Here is a 26,329-nt window from a genome sequence, read left to right as displayed (position 1 = left end):
GTTGTCCAACTGGTTGTGACAGCAAGGTGGTCTGGGTGGAAGAGGTGAGGACAGCAAGGTGGCCTCAACAACAAAGACACAGCCCAGCAGCACCCGAGCAAAGCAAACAGAGATGCTTGGGTGACAGCCCTGGCCCAGGCTGCCCAGAGCGGGTGTGGAGTCTCCATCTCTGAGACATTCAAACCCCCTGGACCCACCTGTGTGATCTGCTCTGTGACCCTGCGTGAGCAGGGGGGTTGGACTGGATGATCTCCAGAGGTCCCTTCAACCCCAACCACCCTGTGATTCTGTGATTTTTGACAGTGACCAGGTTCATCTGAAAGTCCAGATCATCAGACAAGTCCACAGCGATGGGGCAAGTGCAAGGAGAAGCAGACACAGTCGCGCCATCTATTGCACTCAAAGCTGTCCCTGAGCCCAACCACGCAAACCCCCAGGAAGGGGGATGTCCATGGGGCCGTAACGCTGACAAGGCACATGAAAACCTTCTTACCTGAAAAATCAGATCTTACATTTTAAGATCTCGTTTATTTTTTACTTAGACACATGGAAAGGAAAAAGTGACAATTTCATTATTGATTTGCTGCTGAACTCAGAGTTCAAGTAACATGGTCACTGTTACATGCTGGGTAACTCTTTTCAAGAGTCATTGTTGATAAGTGAAGAACAAGGAAGAACATTTTAGGTGGAAGGAATGCTACTTCCATGTCAAATGCTCATGTCAAACTACTTCCCCTTCTTTGAGAAAATAAAAGAATGCTTCTTTGTTAAGCACTGACCTGCTCCCGCTGTTTATTGCCCAGATCAAGTACATCTCAATATACTGTCAGCGACATCCCTATTTCTGGTGTAGCTGGGATGTCACCTTTATTATAGGAGGGATCGTGGCATGTTTAGATGTCCATTTTCCACCAAGGTCTCCTTGAGTTCAGATCTAATGTAGAGCAACTGTGAAGCTAAATCAATTTGTAGGTATTTCCCTTAAATACTGAGGGAGGAAGGTCATGAACAGCTCCCTTTCTTTTCATAGATAAGAACTACACAGGGTTTCCCTAAGTGTGGGCTGTTTTCTTAACAAGTAAGTTAGCCACAGAAACCCCCAAGGTCACAGAGTTACTAAACAAAGAACTAGAAACAAGGAGGCTTGTGTTCCAACCCCATCTCTGCTTCAGAAGGCGTGATTTTCAACAGCATGAGCATGCTCAGGGCTGCCAGAGCTTCAAAAAACACTGAGAGGAAACCTACAGAATAAAATGTACCTAAAGCCATTTTAAAAAGACAAGAAAGAAAACAACTAAAAGGTACAGTAGGGACTCAGACTAAGACCATCTCAGTGGTGACTGTAGGACACCTTCCACCTAACGTCAGAGAGTGACAGCGGGGGTATCTGTCTGAGACAAACCAGTTACGTCAAGTTCCCTTTATTGAACAAGATGACGGCAAATCCAAAGCACAACTTATCTACTTTAGGATGAGCTGGATCCCAGCACAGAAGTGCCTTTTCCTCTCCATCGACGTTAAGCGGAATCAAAGGCACCAGCTCAGAGGCATCTGTCCTGCCCATGTCTGCTTTGGACAGATGGATCCTCGCTACGGATAAGGAACAGTTAAGACCTTCTGAGGTTGGAAGTGGTTCAACAGGTATTGGAAGCGGAACAAAGAATGTTACCGGTGTGTAGGAGAGCACACAAAAGAGGCTTTTTTTTGCATGGTTCCTGTAACCTCACTGCAGTTAACAGCGTGTTTCCATGATAAGTTAGATGATCTTCACCCTCTCTAATAATGTTTGGTGGCATTGGATCATCTTCTTAACACAGATATCACCCTAATGTGTGGCTGAGACGCTCTCAATCACCCTGCAGCGACATAGCAAACTAGAACAGAATTTGGGCCACCCCTGCACTCACAGGACATTTGTTTGTTCTTTCTGTTTAAACTACCGGAGGACAGTGCACGTAACAGCACTGCTGGTGAGCCAGAGCAGTTCTGATCAGGCCCACAAGTGTCCTTTGGTGCCCGAAAACACATCAAAAAAACTCATTAAACCCCTGAACAAAATTATGTATGTGAACACCTTTGCAGAGCAGATACAAGTGTCTAAAATCTGCAGAGCAACTGGACACACGAAGGCAATGTGAATAGAGATAATATGCATTAAACTTTCTGAATGGGCACTTGGAAAAGAATAAATCTCAAAAGATACAGAGACCAATTTCATTGTCAAAAATTAAGCATTTCCATCATTAATTACTTTGAATAATAGCTTTATAATTCACTCACTTTAAAATAGCTATTTTACTCTTTTCCCACTTTACTTCAGAACTCAGCAATTCATAAACAGAAGCCTGTAACCCCACGGTCTATTTTCTTCCTAATTAAAGAATCCTGTTAGGACACGTAGAGTAGTTGCTGGATTTTCCTTTTAAGTCCAGACCTGTCACTTCCTTGAAAAATAACTGTAGCAAATGAAAATGAGCAGGTCTTACAACAGCCCTGCAAAGCTTTCATGTGAGAACAGACCGAAACACAGGAGGTTCCACCTGAACATGAGGAGAAACTTGTTTGCTGGGAGGTGCCAGAGCCTGGCCCAGGCTGCCCAGAGCGGGTGTGGAGTCTCCTGCTCTGAGACATTCAAACCCCCTGGACCCACCTGTGTGATCTGCTCTGTGACCCTGCGTGAGTGGGGGGTTGGACTGGGGGATCTCCAGAGGTCCCTTCAACCCCAACCACCCTGTGATTCTGTGAACAGAAAGAACATGCTATTTCTTTGTGCCTTGGGGGGCGGCGTGTGTACATAAATGGAAACCTCCGATTGAAAGGATTTGTTGCTGAAACCTAGCAGTGTCTTCTTAAAACTGGGCTTATTTAATGTGGAACAGCAGTGGAGAAACTGGATTGCTTGACACTCAGCTTTGTCGAGTTTCCACCATTTTCAGATGCACGAGGCAGCCATGTGCCCATCCAGCTGAGGAACCACGTCCAGCACGTGGAAGGAAGAGCAACAGCTCCTGCACTCTTCCCTCATCTGTAACTGAGCATCACCCACCAGAACACTGTCCCCAGACCCAGCACTGCTGGCAGCGTCCTGTGGGCAGCACCTGTGCTGACCAAACAAAACAAAGCACAAAGACCAGTGTGAGCATCTCCTGGGGCAGGGGAGGTGGCAAAGGGAGATGTTTAAACATAGAATCACAGAATGTCAGGGATTGGAAGGGACCTGGAAAGCTCATCCAGTGCAATCCCCCATGGAGCAGGAACACCCAGCTGAGGTTACACAGGAAGGTGTCCAGGCGGGTTGGAATGTCTGCACAGAAGGAGACTCCACAACCTCCCTGGGCAGCCTGGGCCAGGCTCTGCCACCCTCACTGAGAAGAAGTTTCTTCTTATATTTAAGCGGAACCTCTTGTGTTCCAGTTTGTACCCATTACCCCTTGTCCTATCATGGGTTGTCACCGAGAAGAGCCTGGCTCCATCCTCCTGACACTCACTCTTTCCATATTTACAACCATTAATGAGGTTGCCCCTCGGTCTCCTCTTGTCCAGCTCCAGAGCCCCAGCTCCCTCAGCCTTTCCTCACACGGGAGATGCTCCACTCCCTGCAGCATCTTGGTGGCTGCGCTGGACTCTCTCCAGCAGTTCCCTGTCCTGCTGGAACTGAGGGGCCACAACTGGACACAAGATTCCAGGTGCAAGACAATATTCCAGACGCCGACACAGGCTCCACAGGCGCAGGGACACCGGCTGGGGGCTGAGCGGGCCCGAAGGCCCCAGCCTGACCCCAGCGCCGCCTCACCCGGCCAGGCCGCGACCCCAGCAGCTGCCCTGGGAGCGGGTGTCCCGCCCCTCCCGGGCTGTGCAGCGGGGGCAGCAGGACCCTGCGGGCACAGACACCGCACGGGGGGCGGCGGGACCGGGCCGCCAGCATGATGAACCCGCTCCCCGCCCGCGCTCGTCGCCCCGCCCCGCCGTCGCTAGGCCGCGCCGCCAAGGGAGGAAGTGTCGTAAAGGCTGACAGGAAACTTGGCCGCGGGTTACGGCAGCGGCGGCCGCGCTTGGCGGCCGCTGGCTGAGCGGAGAGTGGGAGCCGCGGCGCTGAGGAGACGTGGGGGTGAGTGGCGGCGGCGGCGGGCGGGGAGGCCGCGGCGGCGGCGGGTGCCCGCCCGGGGCCCCCAGGGGAGCGGGGAAGGGCCCTGGCGATAGTGGCGGGGGGAACGGGACGGCAGGAAGAGGCGGCGGCGGGGCGGCGAGGCGGGGCCCGGGCACCGTCTCTGCCTTTGTTCGCGCCCCCCCCCCTCTTCGCCCCCCTCGCTCCGACCGCGGACCGTGAGGAGGCCGCCCCCCCCCCCCCCGTCTCGTCTGACTCCCCCTTCCTCGGTGGGTTTGTGTCGGTCTCTCCCGTAGGACATGGCCGAGGTACCGCCGGGGCCTAGCAGCGTCCTCTCCCCGCAGGGGGACACGCTCTCCCCCTTCCCCGGAGGAGGAGGGGGGGGGGCTGCTTCCTCCTCCTCCTCTTCCCCCTCCTCTGCCGCCGCCGCCGCCTGCACCGGGGCCCAGGACGAGGAGGCCGAAGAGGAGGAGGAAGAGGAGGGACCCGCGGGCGGCCGGGAGCAGCAGCAGCGAGGAGGAGGAGGCGGCAGCGACAAGGGGGGGCAGCAGCACCGCCTCCACCGCCACCACCACCACCATCCCCCGCACCACAACCACCAGCTCAACGGCCTCATCAGCCCCGAGCTGCGGCACCTGCGGGCCTCCCTCAAGAGCAAGATCCTCAGCTCGGAGGCAGGGACAGCCCCCGAGGGGCTGGAGAACAAGCGAGCCAGCAAAACAATGGGCTCCGGACAGCAGCAGCAGTCCTCGCCCCCGACCACAGCACCGTGCTCGTCCCCCCTTAGCAACCACCTCCCTCCCCAGGGAAGGACTGCGCCCTCTCCTCCTCCTTCTCCCCCAGCAGCGGCAACAGGGGACAGGAGCCAGCCTGCTAACACAACTACAACTGCTGCTAAGACTGCAGCCCGCAATGGACTGGCAGGAGGGACTGGCTTGGAGGAGGAAGAGCAGGAGGATGGGGATGAAGGAGGTGAGGAGGAGGAGTCCCTGCTGCTGCTCTCCAGGTCCTTAGAGGCAGCTTGCAGTTTGAAAGGCTCGGGAACGGACTCTCAGCCCGAGGAGGACCTAACGATACAATACGTCCGATATGAGTCAGAGCTGCAGATGCCCGATATCATGAGACTGATCACCAAAGATCTGTCTGAACCCTACTCCATTTACACATATAGGTATTTTATCCACAACTGGCCACAACTTTGCTTTTTGGTAAGTGCCGGAGGGGCCAGGGAGGGCAAGAATTGGGAGTGGTTTGGGGCTGGGGAGGAGAGGATTAAAGGGTTGACATTTGTGGAAATACTTCTAATAATTTTTTTTGTGGATAAGGCCAAGGTTTTTTGGAAGTACCTGTCTTCCTAATGAAGTTCCCTTGTGACCTATGCTTGTATAAGTAAAGCATACGACTGAAGTTCCTACATTCATTAATTGATGTTTTAAGTGGTGGGGTAAAGGTTTGAGCACAGGGCTAGGATCCAGGAATTCAAGGCTTCTAATCTTGGGTTTGACATTGACTTTTGTGACCTTTGGTAGATCATTTTGTCATTCTGTCTCAGTTCCTAGGTTTGCATTTAAAAAAAGAGTGTTCATAGCCCACTAGTGTCTTATGAGTGCTTAGTAATTCTTGCACAATGGTTTTAAAAGAGACTTCATGGCTACTTTATAAATTTTAAGTGATACATGGAGAGACAGTTGAAAGTTTTGTAGACTTTTTGATCTACTAGCTTTGAAAAAGACAAGTACAACTATTGCTTCTTACAGGTGTGATAGTGTTTGCTGCTTAGATTCTCTTGCTGTGCTAACAATGTGATCAGTTTTATATTCTTCCTACTGTACTATTGGAAAGATTGATGTAGGTGTCACCCTGTCTTTCTAAACGTTCAGCGCTACTTATGGAAAAACTTGTGTCTGGGTTGAAAAGGATGCTTTTAGGATGCTAATCTGTCCACAGATAGAGGAAACTGAGTGTAAGTTGGCCTGGGGGGTGTACGTGCATAGCGTGAGCTTAGCTGTGTTTGATTTACTCACAGGAAAACTGATATCCTCAAAAGAGAACATTTCTGGGAGTGTGTGGCACTTCCTTGTTAAGGTAAATGATGAATTCTTCTCTCTGTGTTTTAATCAAGGCTGGACACCTCTCTGAAAGGTGTGATTTAGCCAGAGCCAAGACACCCTTCGATTCAGGAGTGTCTCTGTAAAATTTCAATAGAATATGAGTACAGGAGGTGAGACTAATGGAATCCATCTGGCCATAAACTTCCTGAATGTTCTTGGTTTAGGGTCTGGTATAATTTATGGCAGGATTTATGTGATTTATAGGAGGATTTTCAGAACTGTGCTTCTTAAAACCCCGCAAAGGGAATACAGTAGGATTATACGAAGTTGAGCAAAGCATTAACTTCTGGAACAAAATAGAAATATGAAAATATTTGAAAACATTGTTCGATACAGAGTCATGTTTGCCATTATAAGGATGCTGATGGGAGCAGAATGGTATTTTTCAAGCCCTGAGCTGTGCATGCGACCGATTCACCTCATATTGAAAAGAAGTGCTTGTGAACTACAAATGTCCATCCTTTCAGCATCAAGTGTATTGCTGGTAATGTTGGATACTGTTAGATCACAGTGCATCTGTTTAGACTTTAAATGTTGTGTTTGTTGTTTGTTTTTTTTTTTTTGTCCAGGAATAACCAGGGAAATTTTGTTAGGAAAAGAGCAAGTTGTTTGACAGAGCACTCAATCAGGTGATTTCTAATAAGTGCATTCAAAGAATAAGATATCACTCAAGGAAAAGAAAGTGTCTTAAGCTTATTTTGTAATGACAGCTTCTTTTTTTTTAGTAGCCTTGAAGAATCAACAAAACTTCACCTGAACTCTGTGTATTTGCCATTTTTTTTGAAGGGTGGCACAATGTAAAGTACATAAAACCATAGAGAAGAATATATGGCTATGAATGTCTAAAGCTGTTAGCAAATTGTTATCTACTTAATAATTTCAAGCTTTTGCAGTATGTTGAGTCAAATTTGATGGTGTTTTTGTGACTCATTTTAGTATTTGTAAGGCTTGTGTTTTAGGGGCTGTCTTGAAGACTTTGTGTTCTATAAAATTTAATTTGTTCCTGCAGTTAATGGATTCCTGAACTACTTCTGTCTAATAAGTCTCTTTGAAATATTTATCTTCAGTCAGGGACTGCATATTCCAATTAGCAAGAACAGTGTCAGGATGGTGAACAGCAGCATAGCGCCTGATCTCACAGAATTATTTGCCTTTGATACCTTGTGGCCTCACACCCGTCTGGTTTCAGGTTTTGGTTTGATTGGTCTTGAAGAGAGAGGTTAGTCTGCAATTCAATTGTATTTGAAAAAAATACCTCTAGGGGTTCAATCAATTCCTTTACAGAACGTTGGCATCATTTTTTAAAATCTTCCAGTGCATATTCAGCTGTCTTCGTTGCACTGTCATGGGCTCCTTTCCCTTTCACCACATGCGAGGGGAAGGTACTAACACCATTTAAATTGAACGTGGGATGTGTATTTTCCATATGTGATTGGCAACTGTCCTTTGCTAATATTTATTCAATCAACCATCTTAAAACACCATATTTTTGCTGTCTAGCGTTTTGCATACCTGACAATGCAGAGCTGTTTCCTGGGGACGTTATTAAGATTGTTCGGGTCAATGATTATCTCACGGGTTTGAAACTTGCTGAGTTTTGGCTTAGCTTTCCCAAAGCGTGCACCAGTGCTCCCAGGGCAAGTGTGATCCAAAAGACTCCTTGCTTTTCCTTTTTGTTCATCTCCCTCTTCCTGGCTTTGCTAACCATTGCATTTCTCTGATTTAGGAAGCTAAGGTAGCCTTCCCACCATCACCATATATTTAAAAGTGTGTGTATGTATGTATATATTTTAGGGTCAGGCTTTTGTTGGTTTAGGGCTCCAAATATATTCACAGTAGAATATCACAGGTGTTGGTACAAGGGAAGAGGTAAGAATGCCCAGCAGGAGGGAAGCCATCGGACCAACCCGAACTAGTCACTGTATGAAACCACATCCTATCTGTATGCTCAAAAAAGTAGTTCATATTCCACTTTAAATGAACCTGGAGGTACTGGGAATGTTCAAAACTAGAGCCAAGTGTATCCATGTAACTGTCTTCCTGAATCTAGGGGTAACAAGTTGAGAACACCTGATCAGTTATGATGTGTTACACTCCAGCAACTGAGCTGTTGCAAGGTAATAACCTTCTCCTCCATAAACTGTAACTCTCTGCTTAGACTCAGGTTTTACCTGTCTTTGGGAGGGCAGGTTCGCGCTGCGTGCTGGCTGTGGATGCCCTGTAAATGCCTGGTTTGTACTTATTCCCAGGCGCTCTCTCAGTCCAGTTCCTCTTCAAATGACTTACGATAACCACTCATCTGTCAAAAAAATGACAGGGGAAAGGGCTCTTTTCTTTTATGTGAAGCACTTTTAAGCATCACTACAGCTATGTCCTCGTATGGATTGTAAATGCATTTTAAAAGTTGAAGCTTCCTTTTAAAGTGTTTTCATGGCTTCTGGTCTTAGCGGTGTTCAAGTTCTAAAGCTTCCATTTAGAACTGGTACATTAATTATTTCCGAAAATTATTTTCAAAATACTTTAGCGTGGGAGAGGTGAGCTTAGGAGACCTTGCTCTGTGTCAGAGTTTGGATAAGACAGGACATAATAAAAGCAGAGTTCGGGCTGGGTTTTGTAACCTCTCCTGTAATTCATAATACCGTAGCACTCAGCTGCCTTTTAAGAAAAATCTGGAAAATCAGTGTTTTTATTGGGTTCTTAACTTTGCTACTAGCTATAGCAGCATTTATAATTTAAATTTTCACAAGTTTAAAAATAACCTATTAATTCCATGTGAGTAGTTTTAGATGTGTTGTGAATCCTAAATGACTGCAGTTAAGATCTTGTTTTATATTAATGCTTTGCCTTTTTTTTCCATTGGATTTTATTCAAGAGTCTGAGCATCCTTCCTGTTGAAATTAAGACTTGTAAGGCATCACCCCTGTTTTTCAGTTGTGGAAACCTTGGGGAATAAAAGAACAACCAGAAAAATTAGGAAATTGGTTGGGAAGTCTCCTTAGCCTCATGGCAGACCTAGGAAGAAATTCTCTCTCCCAATTTGCAAACTCTCTTTGCATTCCAGTTTCCTCTTAGATACAATTGTGGTTTCAGATACCGGCTTGCTGTGTTGCTTCTTGCTGTCAGAGGCTTTGTGAAAACTTCGGTTATTGCAGCATCCGAGTACGTAAAAACAACCAGTGTAGTTATTCTGGCAATGCCCTTGTACGGGAGGGAATTACTGGTGTCCAGTTTCATCGAGTGGAAACAGAGCGACTTAGTGATTTGCCCAGTATCGTAAAGAGCTCTGACTGAATTGCCAGACTTTAGGTTAAAACCATTAGCCTAAATGTATCCTCTAATGGCATTCAAGAACACGATGGCTAAATGTGAGCCGAAGGATTCGTGCAGAGCTGTTTCTGTGATGCTTCAGGATGGATTTTGGTGCATGTGTAGAAGGGAAGTTGTGTTGCAGTAGCGCAGGTTCTACTGCATTTGAATCACAAAAATATTTCTCTTTCAGGGCTAGTTGGTTGTTTTAATCTTCTTTAAATGGGAACAAGTGTCCCAGAATCTGGGTATGAAATGCATACTCGGACTGTGGGTGACAGACTTAATGCTGTCTTTGCTAATGAAGTTAATGGCAATTGTTTAATTTTGTGAAAAGTAATGTTCTTGCTGATTTACAGCCATTTCTGTGCTAACTCTTCTAGGAATACATGGTTGCAATACAAAGATATTAAAATCCAGTTTATTTTAAACATTTAAACTTATTCATAAGAACAAAGTTGATGCAAATATTGGATTTGAATTCATGTATGTAAATCCTACTAATGACTTACGATTGAAGTAAATCTAAGAGTACTCTGTGGGGTTTATAATATATAATAGTAACTTGGGCTGAATTCTGTTTGTAGAAACTCCTGTATGTTTAGAAGTAATCTATATACCTGAAAAGAACATTTGGCCCATGATTGACTTTTCATGAATGGTGTTCTGTGGCTGCTGCTTCTTCTCTCTCCTCCCCACTCTCTGTATTTCAGTCTGTTTTGGTTTTATTTAAATACTTTAACCTTCTCCAGGGAATTAAATTATGAAGTTTTACATCACATTTTAAGTTCATTTCTGGCTCTAGGTAAGGTTGGAAAGAAGGAGAAAGGAGAGGAAAGGCAACAAAAAACCTCAAATTGAGGCGGAAATAATGCAGCACTCCCTCAGTAAGTGGAAAAAACTCAGATTAACTGGCAGATTTACCTGCCTAAAGACAGAGAAATAGATTCACGTGTTTGGGAAACCGGTTGCAAAGTCATACTTTATTCAGCTCTCTGGCTATAAGTGGTAAAACCAGTGGGTATTTGCTTCTTTGATCACCAAAACAAAATTTTTTACTGTTCTTTTAGCGCTTTAAATCTATGATTCATGAACGCAGCTTTTCTGAAAAGTGCCCCAAATGAGAACAGACACAGATATGCAGTGTCTAGAATGTCACTCTCTTGAAGTTAGTAAAAAATATATCTTAAAAATTCTCCGCATGACTGTTACGATCAACAATTTGCACGTGTTCACTTCAGGGCAAAGCAAAACTGTAACGTGCTAGTTTGTAGTGTGCACTTTTTTTTTTTAGTGAGGTATAAGATTACATCTAGGTACTCTGCATAATTATAGCAGTGTTATGAACAGTCTGTCTGCTGATACTCTCTATTTAACTCCCCGGTTTTCTCAGGTCTGAGCCGAGACACAAAACTTGCCTTGAGCTGACACTTTGCATACACAGTTTTAGTATAAGTACAGCTTTTCTAGGGAATAAACTGTATTTTAGACCAAATGAAAGACTGCTTAGAGGCTGTGTATTTCAGTCCTTTTAGATCATGCTACAGTTTTTAAGAAACGCTTGTTTAGATTGTTCAGAGTTGTTCTCGGATACTGCTAAAACATGTATTTTCCTGCCAAATAAAAACTTTGCAATAATTCTATTTGCCTGATGAGCTTAAACTACATTAGAAATGGTGTTAGGATCATGCTGTGTCATGGAGCTTTGGAACTGCAGCATGTATATTTTGGGCTGCTTCGTTTTCAGCTTTGATACAGCTACGTGGTTAATAACCCACCCTCCAGGTAGAGATGCTAGAAGACATTCTTTTTAAGACGAAAAAACTGTGGGTCTGTGCCTGTGTTATGATCTGCATGAACAAACCTTCTGTCCGTTGAGCTTTAGCCTACAAGCTGTGCACAAAAATGTTTAGATGGTTGGAGACCATAGAGTCTATACCATAGACATTAGAGATCCCGGCTTTGCCAAGTCCTTTTCATTTGCCGTGTTTTCCTGCTGTAAATTTGGATTATCCCGAAGCGCTTGTGCCAGCACATGCTTGTGCCAATCATGTGCTGTAGTCCCGGTTTAGCTGCTGCACTTGAGCCGAAAGCTGGTTTCCCCCCTACAAATACAGGTCTGTCAAAGTCTGTGGATCCACTTATACGCCCATATGTACAATTAAGAGTTTCTTTTTATCTCTGTCAATCTTTCCTGAATGAATAGTGTTTCATTTTGCCTGTGGATGCTGTCCTACTCTGCAGCATTATTCAGTGTTAGTGCTGCAGGTTATAATGTCATTAATCCCTCACGCTGCCTAATCCTTCAGTTAACATATGACTTAGTTTTTCTTACAGCCTTTCTCTAATATATTTCATGGTAAAATTTTGGCAAACAGAATAGTTGTGCAAGTAGTTCGATAAGTGGTTGGGGGGGAGTTATTTTCTTTTCCTTAACATTTCAGAATAACTACATCTCCTTGACCACACTTTTTGTGACAGTGCCGTTGGGATTAACTGTCAGTGCGTAGCTCTTAACAAATGGAATCTCCAAACAGTTAAAATGTGTGAAATTAAGTGTGTGCTTTTTTGTTTGTTCTTTGGGTGTCACGTGGCTGAAAATGACAGTTTCTAAAGATGAAACGCAGCAACATTTTTCTCTGATCCATTGTGGCCTTGACATTAAAACCAGGCAAGAATTAAGCATGTTATCTACCATAGCCCTTGTACATGAAAATTCAGATCAGTATAAAACAGAAATGGACTTTTTAAAAAGGTGATTTATGCCTTAACCTTTTTTTTTTTTCCCCTATCACACACCTGTAGACTTCATGGAATAGTACTGTGATTCTTTCCAGGACAATTCATTGATTGTTAATTGACTGTAACTTTATTTGAATGTAATAAAGAAATAAGAGTCCTTTAATGTTATTTATACTTCTGGATAAGTTTTAAAAATTATTTAGTTGGGGTTTTTAATAGCTTTTATGCAAACAAATTTTATGTGGCTGTTTCAGTTAAAATGAACTGGTTTACTGCTTTTGGTAGCACTGGAGATCACAAACTGAGAATGCGTACGTGTATGTTTGTCTTTAAGGCCATGGTAGGTGAGGAGTGTGTAGGTGCCATCGTCTGCAAGCTGGATATGCACAAAAAGATGTTCCGCAGAGGTTATATAGCCATGTTAGCAGTGGATTCCAAATACAGAAGAAAAGGAATTGGTAAGAATAGCCTTTTTTTGTTATTTCCTACTTCAGTCCTATAGTTGGGATAACTGTAGCTGTCATAAAGATTTCAGCAAAACCAGACTTCCAGATGTGGGGGTTTGTCTGTCATCCCTGCATTACTCAACCATACGAGCTCCCCGGTGGCCTTTTTTCTTGTGTTAGAATAACCCGAAATGCCCTATGAGGTTTACACCTGGGATAAGATAAAGCTAAGAAGAAAGGCAGTCAGCAGCCCCTTGCTTCTGCCTATTACCACTCTCAGACAACCACAGTGGGAATTGCTTTGCATTCTTATTTGTGCCCTCAGCACTATATTTCTGTGTTGTGTTCAGTCTGTCTCCTTTCAGTCAACTTATCCCCTGGCTTTCCCATATCAATTATGCATATATTGCCCATTGGGGAGAATGTATGTAGCTCACGCTTGTATTAATAAGAGAAGAAAAATAGTTGTGTGTTGCTACTTGAAAAACTGAAAGGGAGATCTGTTTTGTTGGGGAGTTATATAATAAAAGAAATGGTCTTGGCAGGGAGTTTGCCCTCCCTCATTGATCATTTTTCCCCTCCCTCATTGATCATTTTTGCCCTCATGAAGGAATTCTAACACTAGTTATCCTAGTTGGCTTAATTAAAGATCTATTCTAATGTAACTTGATTTTTTTGATTGTTGGTTATTGTGAGATGACATTTTAGAACCTTTTTAACTTAAAACATAGAAGTGAGCTTTGAAGGTTAGAAATGTGCTTCATTGCTCATTCCCACCGAACAGGTCATACTTTTGTGATTAAAGACAGAAAATTCCTTGCAATGGAAAAATACGGTGATACGATGCAGAATGGTACCATTGCCTTTGTTCTGCTCTTCAAAAAAAACCCCTAAACTCAAAAAAACTCAAAGCACTACCCATTATCATGACTCTTGAAGCATGTGCAGATTTCTTTTCGTTCTTCAGTGCAGTTCAAAAGCCATTGTTGGTTTCTGAAGTGGAGCAGAGGGAAGAGGATACTGAGAAATCCCTGTGTCTCCTTCCCTTTTAGCTGAGTCACGAAGGAGACTGCCATAATTTAATTGCAGGTGTTTGGATTCATAAGTAAATAAGAACTGATGCTGTTATTATGAAGATCTCTGCAAGATTTTCCCCTCGCTTTAGTCAGTACATTATTTTAGAATTATATAAATAGAATTTATATGTAAAGCGTTGCTTACTTTAGCGTTATGTATGTTGACTTTTTCCTACGCTTGCCACCTTGCTGTTTCTCAAAGCGTGCTGTTAATCTGAAGATTTGTTTTAAATGTAGTACAGTTTTGTCATACGTTCAATGAAAATCTTAATTGATTAAAGTTTTGAGACTACTTTAAAACATTCTCTAGATTCCTTGGGGTTTTTTTTCCTTTTCCTTAGCTTTCTTATGGAAGTGAGATTTATGCAATTTCATTGAACAGCAGTTTTTTCCACTAATAACTTTGAAATCAACTTTCAATTTCACCCCAATTCTACAGACAGGTAGGGATATTACATTTGTAGAACTGTTGTGAAATAGATGAAAAATAATGATAAAGAATTAAATTAATGCTTGGCTGAGGGGAAGGGATGGGCTTCAACCGTATTATTAGATACTAGCAAATCCAAGTGGGAGTGAGCCCCAAGAAAAGTGGTTTCATAAGTTCTGTTACTAATAGAAGAATTTGTTTTAGTAAGAGGAAATTCCCTTGGAAGATGAATGTCCTTCAAGTACGTGCCAGCGAATTTTGACTTTAAATGCAACAAAAAGGAATGAATCACATCTTGGAAGGCTATATATAACACTATGTTAAACATAGAAGCCTGTTTCTAATATCCTTGTGTTAGAAGAATTTTGCGCTCAAGCTGAGTCTCTGGATTACTTTATGGATTATTTTAACATTCAAGCTTGAGACTGCAACTTCCCTTCTCCTCTTTTCCCTTCTCCTCTTTTCCCTTCTCCTCTTTTCCCTTCTCCTCTTTTCCCTTCTCCTCTTTTCCCTTCTCCTCTTTTCCCTTCTCCTCTTTTCCCTTCTCCTCTTTTCCCTTCTCCTCTTTTCCCTTCTCCTCTTTTCCCTTCTCCTCTTTTCCCTTCTCCTCTTTTCCCTTCTCCTCTTTTCCCTTCTCCTCTTTTCCCTTCTCCTCTTTTCCCTTCTCCTCTTTTCCCTTCTCCTCTTTTCCCTTCTCCTCTTTTCCCTTCTCCTCTTTTCCCTTCTCCTCTTTTCCCTTCTCCTCTTTTCCCTTCTCCTCTTTTCCCTTCTCCTCTTTTCCCTTCTCCTCTTTTCCCTTCTCCTCTTTTCCCTTCTCCTCTTTTCCCTTCTCCTCTTTTCCCTTCTCCTCTTTTCCCTTCTCCTCTTTTCCCTTCTCCTCTTTTCCCTTCTCCTCTTTTCCCTTCTCCTCTTTTCCCTTCTCCTCTTTTCCCTTCTCCTCTTTTCCCTTCTCCTCTTTTCCCTTCTCCTCTTTTCCCTTCTCCTCTTTTCCCTTCTCCTCTTTTCCCTTCTCCTCTTTTCCCTTCTCCTCTTTTCCCTTCTCCTCTTTTCCCTTCTCCTCTTTTCCCTTCTCCTCTTTTCCCTTCTCCTCTTTTCCCTTCTCCTCTTTTCCCTTCTCCTCTTTTCCCTTCTCCTCTTTTCCCTTCTCCTCTTTTCCCTTCTCCTCTTTTCCCTTCTCCTCTTTTCCCTTCTCCTCTTTTCCCTTCTCCTCTTTTCCCTTCTCCTCTTTTCCCTTCTCCTCTTTTCCCTTCTCCTCTTTTCCCTTCTCCTCTTTTCCCTTCTCCTCTTTTCCCTTCTCCTCTTTTCCCTTCTCCTCTTTTCCCTTCTCCTCTTTTCCCTTCTCCTCTTTTCCCTTCTCCTCTTTTCCCTTCTCCTCTTTTCCCTTCTCCTCTTTTCCCTTCTCCTCTTTTCCCTTCTCCTCTTTTCCCTTCTCCTCTTTTCCCTTCTCCTCTTTTCCCTTCTCCTCTTTTCCCTTCTCCTCTTTTCCCTTCTCCTCTTTTCCCTTCTCCTCTTTTCCCTTCTCCTCTTTTCCCTTCTCCTCTTTTCCCTTCTCCTCTTTTCCCTTCTCCTCTTTTCCCTTCTCCTCTTTTCCCTTCTCCTCTTTTCCCTTCTCCTCTTTTCCCTTCTCCTCTTTTCCCTTCTCCTCTTTTCCCTTCTCCTCTTTTCCCTTCTCCTCTTTTCCCTTCTCCTCTTTTCCCTGGTATATCATGTACGCAGCACATGTTAGTCATATATAAGCCAGCATCTTTTGCATTGCAACTCTGACACTGAAATCTATATTTCAGGTACAAACTTGGTTAAGAAAGCTATTTATGCTATGGTTGAAGGAGATTGTGATGAGGTAAGATTTTTATAATAATAAACTTCCATAATGTAAATGGTTTGCATTCTCCTATATGTGGATTCATTTCACAGGGTTTTTCTACAGGACTTTTTTTTTCCTAGGTGGAGAGTGTGTTGGTAAGAAGCTATTTTTTTATAATAAAAAGAAAACCTCAGGAAAACACATGGCACAAGTAGGAGAAGGATTTTCTAAGTTCAGTATAAGTGCTCAAATTCAGGTTTTGTTATGTTTTGCGAAGCTGTCCCAGCCTTAGTCACAGGTGCATTTTCCTCCTGAGACTCTAGCTGAAGGTGCTGCTGACCAGTATAACTTGCACATCATGTGTAACGCTTCCATGCTTTCAGAATGCACGGAGATACTGGAACGGTACGTGCTGTAGTGCTGCAGAATGTGGTTTTATCACAGCAAGTCATCAGGCTGTTCTGACAGCGCGGAGCTGCGTTACGTAGCACTAACAGAACTCGAATAATCTCGCACGTCAACCAAAACTTGGAAGGAAAGTTGACTGAATCACTGTCAAACTTTCTCTGCCTTATGTTATTAGTGTTCCCTTTTACCAGATTACAGTCCCTACTGTGTTTTTTTGTGTATATAAAGCAACTAACTATCTTTATGTGCTGTTCAACTTGTGAGGAGCTCTCCCTCCATCCATGCTCCTTAATCTGCTTATCTCTCCCTTTAACTTTCATCTGCATGCTACAAAGCAATGGTTAGTTTGTTCCTGCTGTGTGAGCATTGTGTCATTTCAGTGTGTCACAGTTAATGATCCTTTCATCTCTCTATTACCTTGTTTCAACTGCTCCCTTAATTGTCATACTGCTGTGTGGCCAAGTTTCTTAAGCAAAACTTCAATTTTTGTTGCAGGACTTGTGGCACGTACTCTGTTAATTTTTCCACTTGTGTTGTGCCTCTTGCAGCATCCTTGCATGTGTTCTGACTTCATTCATTGCTTGAGATAGTTATTCTTCCCTTCAGATTCCTTCACGCCTCTGTTTATTGATGTATTTCTTTTTCTCTCTCTAATTTATGTTGCACTCAGGCAATATAGTGCAATCTGATATGTTCTGTGATTCTTTAAGTGCTTTGTTTTGGCTTGTTGCTTCTATGATTGTATGTAATGTGCTTTGCTGTAATCTGTTTTACTACTTCCTACACTGAAACAATCAAGAAAAGGGGGTTTGCTTGTTTGTTCTTTTTTCCATTGCTTTCCACTGTGCTCTTGAATTCATTTGCCATTGCTAGAGTATTCAAAATTTTTAAAAAATTAAGAAATAATTGAGGAATGGTATCACACTGTTCACATCGCAGCTGGAGAATTGACATGCAGAGAAGTGAATCGCCTACTGTTGTAGGCGATCACTACTAGAATCACTACTACAACTGGCTATTTCTACTCAAGCTACCAGAGTTGCAGTAATTACCATAAGATTTATGAGTGATTATGTATTATTCTGTACCACTTCTCATGTAACTTCATTTCTGAGTTGGGCTTTCCAACAGATATATGCCAAACGATCTCTTTTGTGGCTTTTTTTTTTTCCTACCACTGTAATATTAGTTCTAAAGTCCTTGCTGTTTTTTTTTCCCTTTGTAAAAATGAAATAAATGATAAGGATTGGAAGCTAATTGGCAGTGAGACCTCAGGAGGTTTTAGTCACAGATTTTCATCTATGGTGCTGTATAAATGCTTTGCACCAAGTGCAGGCGGCATTTTTCAGCCTGTTCCCCCTTTAATGGAAGGTGCTACAGTTCCAGCTTCTTGAAGCGTGTGCTGGACGGGTACGGGCACGTTGCAGCTCCGCTTTGGAAATCTGTGGGCTGATGATGCTGAACTAATTATCCTCTCCCTCTTGGGGGCTCTTGCATTGGCTGAGACTTGTGCTGGCACAAAATTTGGAAATGGGAGCTTATTATATCTCGGCAACATAGAGCATAAGCAGAGCATATTTCTGACTTCCAACACTGATCAGCACAGGCTTACTCACACTGATTTGATATATTTATGCTCTTTTTCACATACAGGTTATCTACAGCCGAATAGCCAATGTTTTCATGTTTTCTTTGCCACCAAGTGTAGGTTTCTTCCAGCTGTACGTGGTACAAAATAGTGATGTTGGTAACTTGTACCTCATGGTGGATTGTTGAGTTTTCAGTCATGACTAGAACCTGAAAAATCCAACTAGCCACCCGTTAAAAACTCTGACAGAGCCAAGACACTTGGCCTCAGCAGTTTTTACACCAGTTGTTGGGAGGACAGTTTCTGTCTGATCAAACATGAAATAGCACATCACAGTAATTTGTCTTTGTGAGGTGTGTAAATAGCTTAATAATCTCTGCTGCTCTTCAGATGTTTTTCTACATCCCATCATAAAATCAGAAGCATGGTGAAAATAGAAAGATGCTGCTACTTGATGGTATAAGATTAACTGCAATTCAAAAATACAGTGTTTTCTGCAACTTGCTTGGAACAGGATTAAGAACGTGAATATGCAGCTGTGGGCGTCATGAAAGATTTCCAAAGGCTGCTTGGAAACTCTTCCCTTCAATCTAATTATGGAAGAGATGCAGTAAATGTACTTAATTTTAATAACCTGTGGCATATAATCTGATAAATGCTTTGTTTAGTGTATGGCATTTCAAAGTCATATAGATTGGACTTTTGAGGTATCAACATTGAGTCCTGAAGAATATAGGATTTATACAACACCATAGATGAAAACCTTGAAAAATCACTACTGATGTGCTGGCATTTCGAGATATGCTGCAATATTTTAGTGATTAAGGATGTGTTTTTGGGTGTTCATTGGTTATTTTGCCTGTAAGATAGTTTAACCATGGCCTATGTTAGAGTAGAAATGAGGGAAGTGATCTGATTTGGGGGATGGGTAGTTAAACTAGAAATAATCTTCAAGCCTAAAGAAAGGACTTGGATATTAATGAATTCTAATATTTGCGGTAGTGAACTGAAGGTTTTCAAGATTATAATGGCCTGAGTTTCCAATAGGTCACAATGATCTAGAATAACTTTATGGGTTGGTTGCATTAAAAAAATGTAAACTATGGAAATAAAGGGGGAATAGGGTTTCTCCCATCTCCAAAGTCTTGAAGATATTGTTCCAGCGTAAAAAGGAAAGTATGTGCTAACTTCAGCAAGCTGGGCATCTGGCTGCTTTTTGTACATTTATTTAGGTTTTATTTTTCAAAAATGGTCCTGCTTAAGTCTTTCATGTGGAACTGGTACATCCCTTAATTGCAGCAGGAAAGGAGCAGTTGTTCATTCATACGTAGGGTTTCCATCTGTAACAAATGACTCTAAGTAATCTGCATACAAATCATTCACTTCGTATTACTGAAATAATGTACCGTGTAACTGGGAACTAATCAAAATAAGACTCCAATAAGTGGGACTTTTAAGAGCTTTTCTTTAAGCAAAATGTAGAATCTGAAAAGAAATTGCAACTTTTCATTAAAAATTTCCCTTGAAACCTTTAGGGTGATGTAAAGTGGGATATTTTGACCACACTGGTAGATGTGACATTTGAATTCTGTACCCCACTTGTAAAAATTCCATTTATACTTTATGTAATTCTATTTGAAATGATCAAGCTATGGACATCTTAGCTTTTTCTTAATCTACAGATTATCTGAATTATTGTTACATTTTGGGTACTACTTTTCTTTAAAAGTTAAGGCCATTAAACTGATAAGGGACACTGGACAAACACCTGTAACTTGAGTCTGATATGCCAGACTTACAAGTAAGAATAGCAACCTCTCAGAGAGAACTTTATTCATTTGCTTATTTGATTTGGCTTTATTAATTTTGTGATGTGGTTGCTAAACTTGAGTTCATTCAGAGTTTGAAATGAAGCAGCAAGAAAGCTCGACCTCTCCATTTTTCTTCCATTTAGCAATAAATGGTAGGTATCAAAAAGTAATAACAAGCAGCATTGCACTCTGCTCTCGCTTTAGAAGCAGAGTTCTTACTTCTAAACACAGTTAAAATGAGACAGTTGAGATAAAATATTAGGTTTATGAAATTTAAGACATAAGAGAAAGCAGCAGCCTTCAGAAAGTTGAAACTTTTGCAGAGAATGCTGTGAAATCCAATCAGAGCTTTGCTGGTCTCCAGGGGAGGATGTGATTGTGTTTAATATTAGAGAACTTAACAGGCAAGTGTGTACGACAAAATAGACCCTGTGAGACCAGAAATAAATGTAATGTTTGAAGGTTTGGAGCTCAGTAGAAGAGACATAGAACAGAAGGGACAAATCCTTCACAAAATGAAGCGAATGAAATTCGGGTGAGAAATGACCATGTTTCCATTTTAGACAACAGAAATGTGTCTTTAGACACATTGAGATCAATGCTCCTTGTTGAGATCAGGGAATTATGTTTCACTGTGCTGAGTTTTCCATAGGAATCCCAGAGCAAATCTTCGTTTGCTTTCAAGATGGGCAGTCGTTCAGATAGTGGGATTCCAACAAACCTGAATTTCAACATTTAACCACTCCCTTAAATTCAGTGATCTGTCAGGAATCTTTTAGCATTGCGAGGTGAGCGAGCTTGCAGTTGAATATAGACTTGTTATATCACTGCCGTTTGTAGTTCCGAGTTCAAATAATAATTCCTTGCACTGGATTTACATGGGTCAGATTTGCCCTTTGGCAGAATGCTTGGTGTTAGTTGGAATTAAACAGTTGTACAATGCGCATAATTGCACAGAAATTAGCATTCTTTAGGAAAACTATTGCACTTCCATAATTTGCTATAAGTTATATATTTTAATGGATGTCACATCTACCAGTGTGGTCAAAATATCCCACTTTACATCACCCTAAAGGTTTCAAGGGAAATTTTTAATGAAAAGTTGCAATTTCTTTTCAGAGTCTACATTTTGCTTAAAGAAAAGCTCTTAAAAGTTCCACTTACTGGAGTCTTATTTTGATTAGTTCCCAGTTACACATATTGAGACTAATTGATCAAGTCACAAGACTGGGTAGTAGTATCCTATGTGGTGCCAGCTAGAGAAATTCAACCTGATTCTTACCATAAGACTAAGAATTGAATTAGGCTTGTCCTAAGCGAGTGGGTGCAACAGACTGTCCTGCTGTAACTTAAGAACTCTTGACTATTCATATTTTAATGCGCGAGTTCGTTTTCAGAAAACAAACGACTACGTCTTACGTTGTTCCTTGAGTTGTTAGCCCCAGGTTTACTATTCGTGCAACTTCCTTACACTGAAAAGTGCAGGGAGAATTAACAGTTGGAATGTGGTTAGAGTAACTTGAGACTCAAGTGCTGGTCAAATATATACATTAAATGGATTTTTAAACCTTATTGAAAGTGACCAGTGTAAGTCCCTACTGCCTCTGTCTTTTGACTTAAACTGCTCTACAAACACAGAATAATATTTTGTTCCTGGTTTTAAGGCGATGGGGTGATGTTAACTACTTTTTATTGGAAGAGAAGGGAGTCCTGGGTTTTGAAGTGGGGTAGATGACTATTTTTTGGCCTAACTACACAACATGGGCATCAAATGCTGGTTTAGAAATAGTCATTAGTGGACTTGACACCAGCAGCGATCACTGGTTTGCTGCAGAAATTGCTTCGGCTGCATTTTCATTCCGTGCTCTTTCTGCAGTTAGAATCATAGTGTCATTTTGGGTGGAAGAGACCCTCAGGATCATCAAGTCCAACTAGTTGTCCATCAGTTCTTGTTTAATACACGATCGTACATTGTCTGGTCAGCTGAGTAGTTCAGCCTTGCGCAACCATCATCTGTCCTTAATAGCAGAATCCTTAAATAATTGAGTTGGACAAGGGTAAAGAGGCAAAACAAGTTTCTGTATTTGACTTCTTCCACCAGTGTAGTTTTTTGCCTGTACTTGAAACTTCTGGGATAATTTTGAGTCTTTCCTTAAATTGGACTCTATTTACGTTTGTGTTTGGGCTGAGCTATTTACGGCAGGTCTTCCTACAACTCGGATCTTAAAACAGGTGGAAGAAGCTGCTTTTTCTTCCCTGATTTGAGTTTGGTTGAGCACAAATATTGGTAAGCTTGTATCTAAGCCTAAATCTATTGAATTGGAGGTCAAATATATTCAGTGGCTAAAGAAAAGCTTATGTGCCAAGTTCTTGTGACATGCAGAAGTTCAGTTGCTCATTCAAAGTATGTTTTGGACCTTAACCTGGTTGGTAGGTTGGGTTTTGGGAGGATTTTTTTGGGGGGGAGGTGGGAGTTTGGGGTTTTGGTTTGTTTTTTTTACCCTAGCTATTAGATAATGAGTTGAAATCCTATTTACCGCAAAGAACTAAAATCTTGATATGAATGAAAGTTGCTTACAGGTCCAATTGTTGATTAACTGCTATATTTTATTAAATGTGGGAATGGAGAGGGGTTGCTTGACTGAGGATAAGAAAAAAATAGTTCCACTCATTGTTAATAAGTGTAGCTTTAAATAAGAACTTTTAATTGGTTCAGTAGTCGTGCAATTGCAACTGCTTTCTAATATCCGCTTCTTTCTTTTGCTTTTTCCTTAAAGGTTGTATTGGAAACAGAAATCACAAATAAGTCTGCTTTGAAACTTTATGAAAACCTTGGTTTTGTGCGAGACAAGAGGCTGTTCAGATACTATTTAAATGGAGTCGATGCACTGCGTCTTAAACTATGGCTGCGTTAAAAGAAACCATCCCAGCGAGCAACTGACGTCCCAACAGCGCAGAGTTGTCCTTTGCATGCAATGCAATTTGTCCAAAAATTGCTTTGCAGGTGGACTTAGTAATTTCCATGCAGCTCTTTAATCTGTCAGTGTCTCATTGAGTGTCGCACATATTTGTTGCACTTTGGCATGGCGCATTATTTGTCAGAATTAAACCCGATTGGTTTCAAGCTTGGAGTTCTTTTGGTACCAGCGAGATGTGCCAGTTGATAGCCAAGATATGTTCATTCATTTGCAAGTCTACTGACTGTACTACATACACAGTGAACATTTTATCAAAGAACCTGTATGCGGAGCGTGACTTTTGGTTCCAGAAAAACAAAAAAGCCAATGTAGATTGTAAAAAATTCTATAAGTATACTAACATTTCATACAAAAATTGCCATAGTTTTCTGGAAAAGGAAAAAAAAAAAGGCTTCAATTTTAGGTTTTATTTTTCAATATTGAATTTTCCATTCTTAAATATTGGTACCTCAGTGATTAGTGAATGAAAAAAATGTATTGTAGGGTGGGGTGTGTGTTACAACGAGTAACAGTAACAATTAAATTGCGTCTGCCAGTGCCTGTATAGATAAGTATATTTGTCTTCACCTCTAAGTTTGGAGTGCATGCTTTTATTCTTTTACTCTCTTCAATTGTCTTTGCGAGAAAATTTCGGCTTTTATTTAAATTCTGGATTTGATAATAAATTATTTCAGATTTTTATAATTTGGAATACTTCTCCCAAACGAGGGTTCGCAAGGCCCTTCTTTTCTTATAGCAAGAAGTGTAAGCTATTTTGAAAACCTTGAGTAGCTGCTAAAAGAGAACGTGATGTCACCATCATTCTCTGCTGGTTTCGGATGCACTTTTTTCATTCAAAGAGTGAGGGACTTTAAAAAAAAAAAGAAGATATAGCAAATTAATGTAAATTGGTATGATTTTATTTAATCAAAATTATTGCTAGAAGCTCTGAGAAACAGCTATTTTAAGATAGTTGGAACAATTTTTTTTCAGATTGCTTTGCTTCAGTGTTCTAAAATGCTTCAATCTTTGGTTCTTGGTCTTGGAAATAAATTTCAAGGTGTATTGTATCCATTTTTAGCTGCTCTCATTTTCTCTAAACTTACATGAGCTAAATTATTGGGGGATTTTTTTTCCCCTCTAAAATCAAAGCAGTGGGGAAGGACTTTTCTCTCTCTTTCTCATATTCACTCTTGCTTTGTTTTTCTCTATATTTTCCCCTTTAATTGGGCTCACAAAGGTTTTACCCATCAATATTTTTTCAGTAACTCCAACATCTAGATGTTCTTGTTCAACGTGATCATAGAGCCCAGTTCTACGAATCAGTCGGGGTTTTATTTTCACTTTGGAAAAAAGGTTATTAGTTGACTTGTAATCTGTGAAAAGGATGAACTCAGTGAATCTGCTCTTCTGTAGCTGAGCATAATCTTCAGATTTGCCTTACTACACTTTCTTTTGTTTGTTTAGAGGTTGATTTGAGTCTTTTCTTTTGCTAATTACTGTACATTTAAAAACAAACCCAAGAAACCCCCTACCTCCAGTAACACGTAGAAAAGAGCCCTGTGCAGGAAGACTGGATTTAAAGGAAAGCCTTATTTTGCGCAGACATGGTGACGGGCGTTTCTTACTGCGTACAAACCACGAGTTATATTTGAAAAGAAAGATTTGGAGTGGAAATTGGCCCTTCTGGCTTTTCTTTATATATTTAACACGGTGCCCAAATCAAAGTGCTATGAACTGGAGTCTGTTATTGGGAGTGAAGACGCTATTGCCTTGTGATGCACCTGAGCCATTTGTTTGGATTATCCTGATCCTTCAGCTCTACCAGATTCTCTGGGCAGCTTTTCAGGAGGTTTGGTTCATCGTTAAGGCTTAAATATTGATAATATTAAATGGATCAGAGCAGATTTCTCCAAGTGCAGGAGGTGGTGGTTGCTCTGGCTCAGTTGAACTAAGGAGAGAGATCAGGGAGGTTTTGTACCTTGTTAACAGCTGTGGGACCTGTATCCCAAACTGCAAACTGCATCCGCTGGTGTTTAAAAACTGAAAAGCCAGACAGGCAAGTTTTCTATACATTAATATTTAAGCCGTGGGTGTCTTTGGATTCACAAACCGACTTCGAAGTCGGCCAGAATGGCTTTTCGTGAATGCGCTGCCAAAATGTATTTCCTGAGCAAACTTCCAACACAATTCTGTCTGTTCGTTGTGAGGAGCGGTCGTCACCGCGCACGCTTCGAAAACTGCGCAAAATAGGTGCCTGTTTCCTTTATAAAAAGCACGTTGCCCAAAAGGTTCTGCGATGGCTGCTGCGGAACGCGCGGTTCACAGCCGAAGATACTGAAGCTGTACGTGTTGGTGCGTATGAAAAGAAACAGATCAGTTCTCTGTGTTGCTTGGGGTTCGAGTATCAAGTGGGAAGTTCCGAATTTGCAAAGAGGTGAAAGCAGGTTTTCAAAACCCAGCCTGAAAAGTGGGTCGTTTCTCCTGTCTATTGCTAAAACACAGTCCTCTCCCCATTCTCACCTTTTGCATTGACAAATCGAGCGAAGGAGTTGATCGCTTTTACGTTTAAATTTGCCCGACTGTTGCTCCGGGCTGACGTGTTGGTATGGATGTTTGCATTATATTGTGGGGTTTTTTTAAGAAATGATCAGGTTCATCACCTTCAAGAAAAGTCGGCCAAATGGAATTGGCGTTGCATAGTGTGTCGCAACCAGTTTTTCAGGGCACTGCAAGAAATTGCTGAAAGCGAGTGCGATGTTAAGAGTTCCAGGTCTTGTATGAACACGGCAACCTGTATCAGACTTCAGGTATCAGGTGGGCGTCTGTGAAAATATCAAATGTATCTCAAAATCCTGGACTGCTGTTTTGAGTGGATTCTATGCTGTCCCTTTATCCTTTTTGATGAGAACAAAAACAGTGGGGTTAAGAAATGTACAAGCTGTCTAAATACAATGCAGTCAAATAAATGGTTGTTTATCTATTTCCTTTTGAATGGGAATGTTCTAATCGTTGTTTTGCTTTGTCGACAAAACACGAAAACACGCTTGAGGGAGAATGGAAACGTTTTTACAAGAGTTGTTTATCGCTATTTGATTTTAATTCCCATGCCTGTATTGGAAGAATCTTGAATAGCATTTATATGAACATGAGTGTTATAAATGAACTGAAATGGGTCTTTTTTTCCTGTCTATTATGATACAACTATGTAGCCATTCTGGACTTTCCTGGGAGGTAAGAAATGGGGTTTTTATTACTTGAGTTGTTACAAGCAGGGGTTGGAACTGCTTGCAGCCCTTGTGGAGCTGCAAACTCTCTCTCTTTCAAGTGTACAAGGGAGCCTATGGATTTGGAAAATCCTTGGTGCATTATTCCCTCTACAATTAGATTTAGGCTCCTAAATCTTGCCGAGAATTTGCCAGCAAATATTGTGCCTGTTTGGCCAGGAGTTGGTAAGATGAGTGACCCAGAGTTGTAACCAGCTCCTGCTAAACCCCCTGCTCACCTGCTCCATCTCTTTTTCTTCCAGCTGCTTTTCTGATTCC

General features: G+C 41.8%; 1 protein-coding gene across 1 annotated transcript; it reads left to right on the top strand.

The window, feature by feature from the left end:
• The first annotated feature begins 4,012 nt into the window (after nt 1-4,012).
• NAA30 (N-alpha-acetyltransferase 30, NatC catalytic subunit) lies at nt 4,013-25,779 on the top strand. The gene is made up of 5 exons (XM_082058513.1): nt 4,013-4,108; nt 4,402-5,313; nt 12,599-12,722; nt 16,001-16,056; nt 22,605-25,779. Exons 2-5 carry the CDS (start codon nt 4,405-4,407, stop codon nt 22,740-22,742), a joined length of 1,227 nt encoding a protein of 408 aa, XP_081914639.1. The 5' UTR covers nt 4,013-4,108; nt 4,402-4,404; the 3' UTR covers nt 22,743-25,779.
• Nucleotides 25,780-26,329: the final 550 nt, after the last annotated feature.

The sequence above is a fragment of the Streptopelia decaocto genome, assembly GCF_964273445.1.
Source record: "Streptopelia decaocto genome assembly, chromosome: 7".
NCBI classification, from domain to species: Eukaryota; Metazoa; Chordata; class Aves; order Columbiformes; family Columbidae; genus Streptopelia; species Streptopelia decaocto.
Note: the sequence above shows the minus strand (reverse complement) of the source record. Positions and strands in the feature narration are given on the sequence as shown.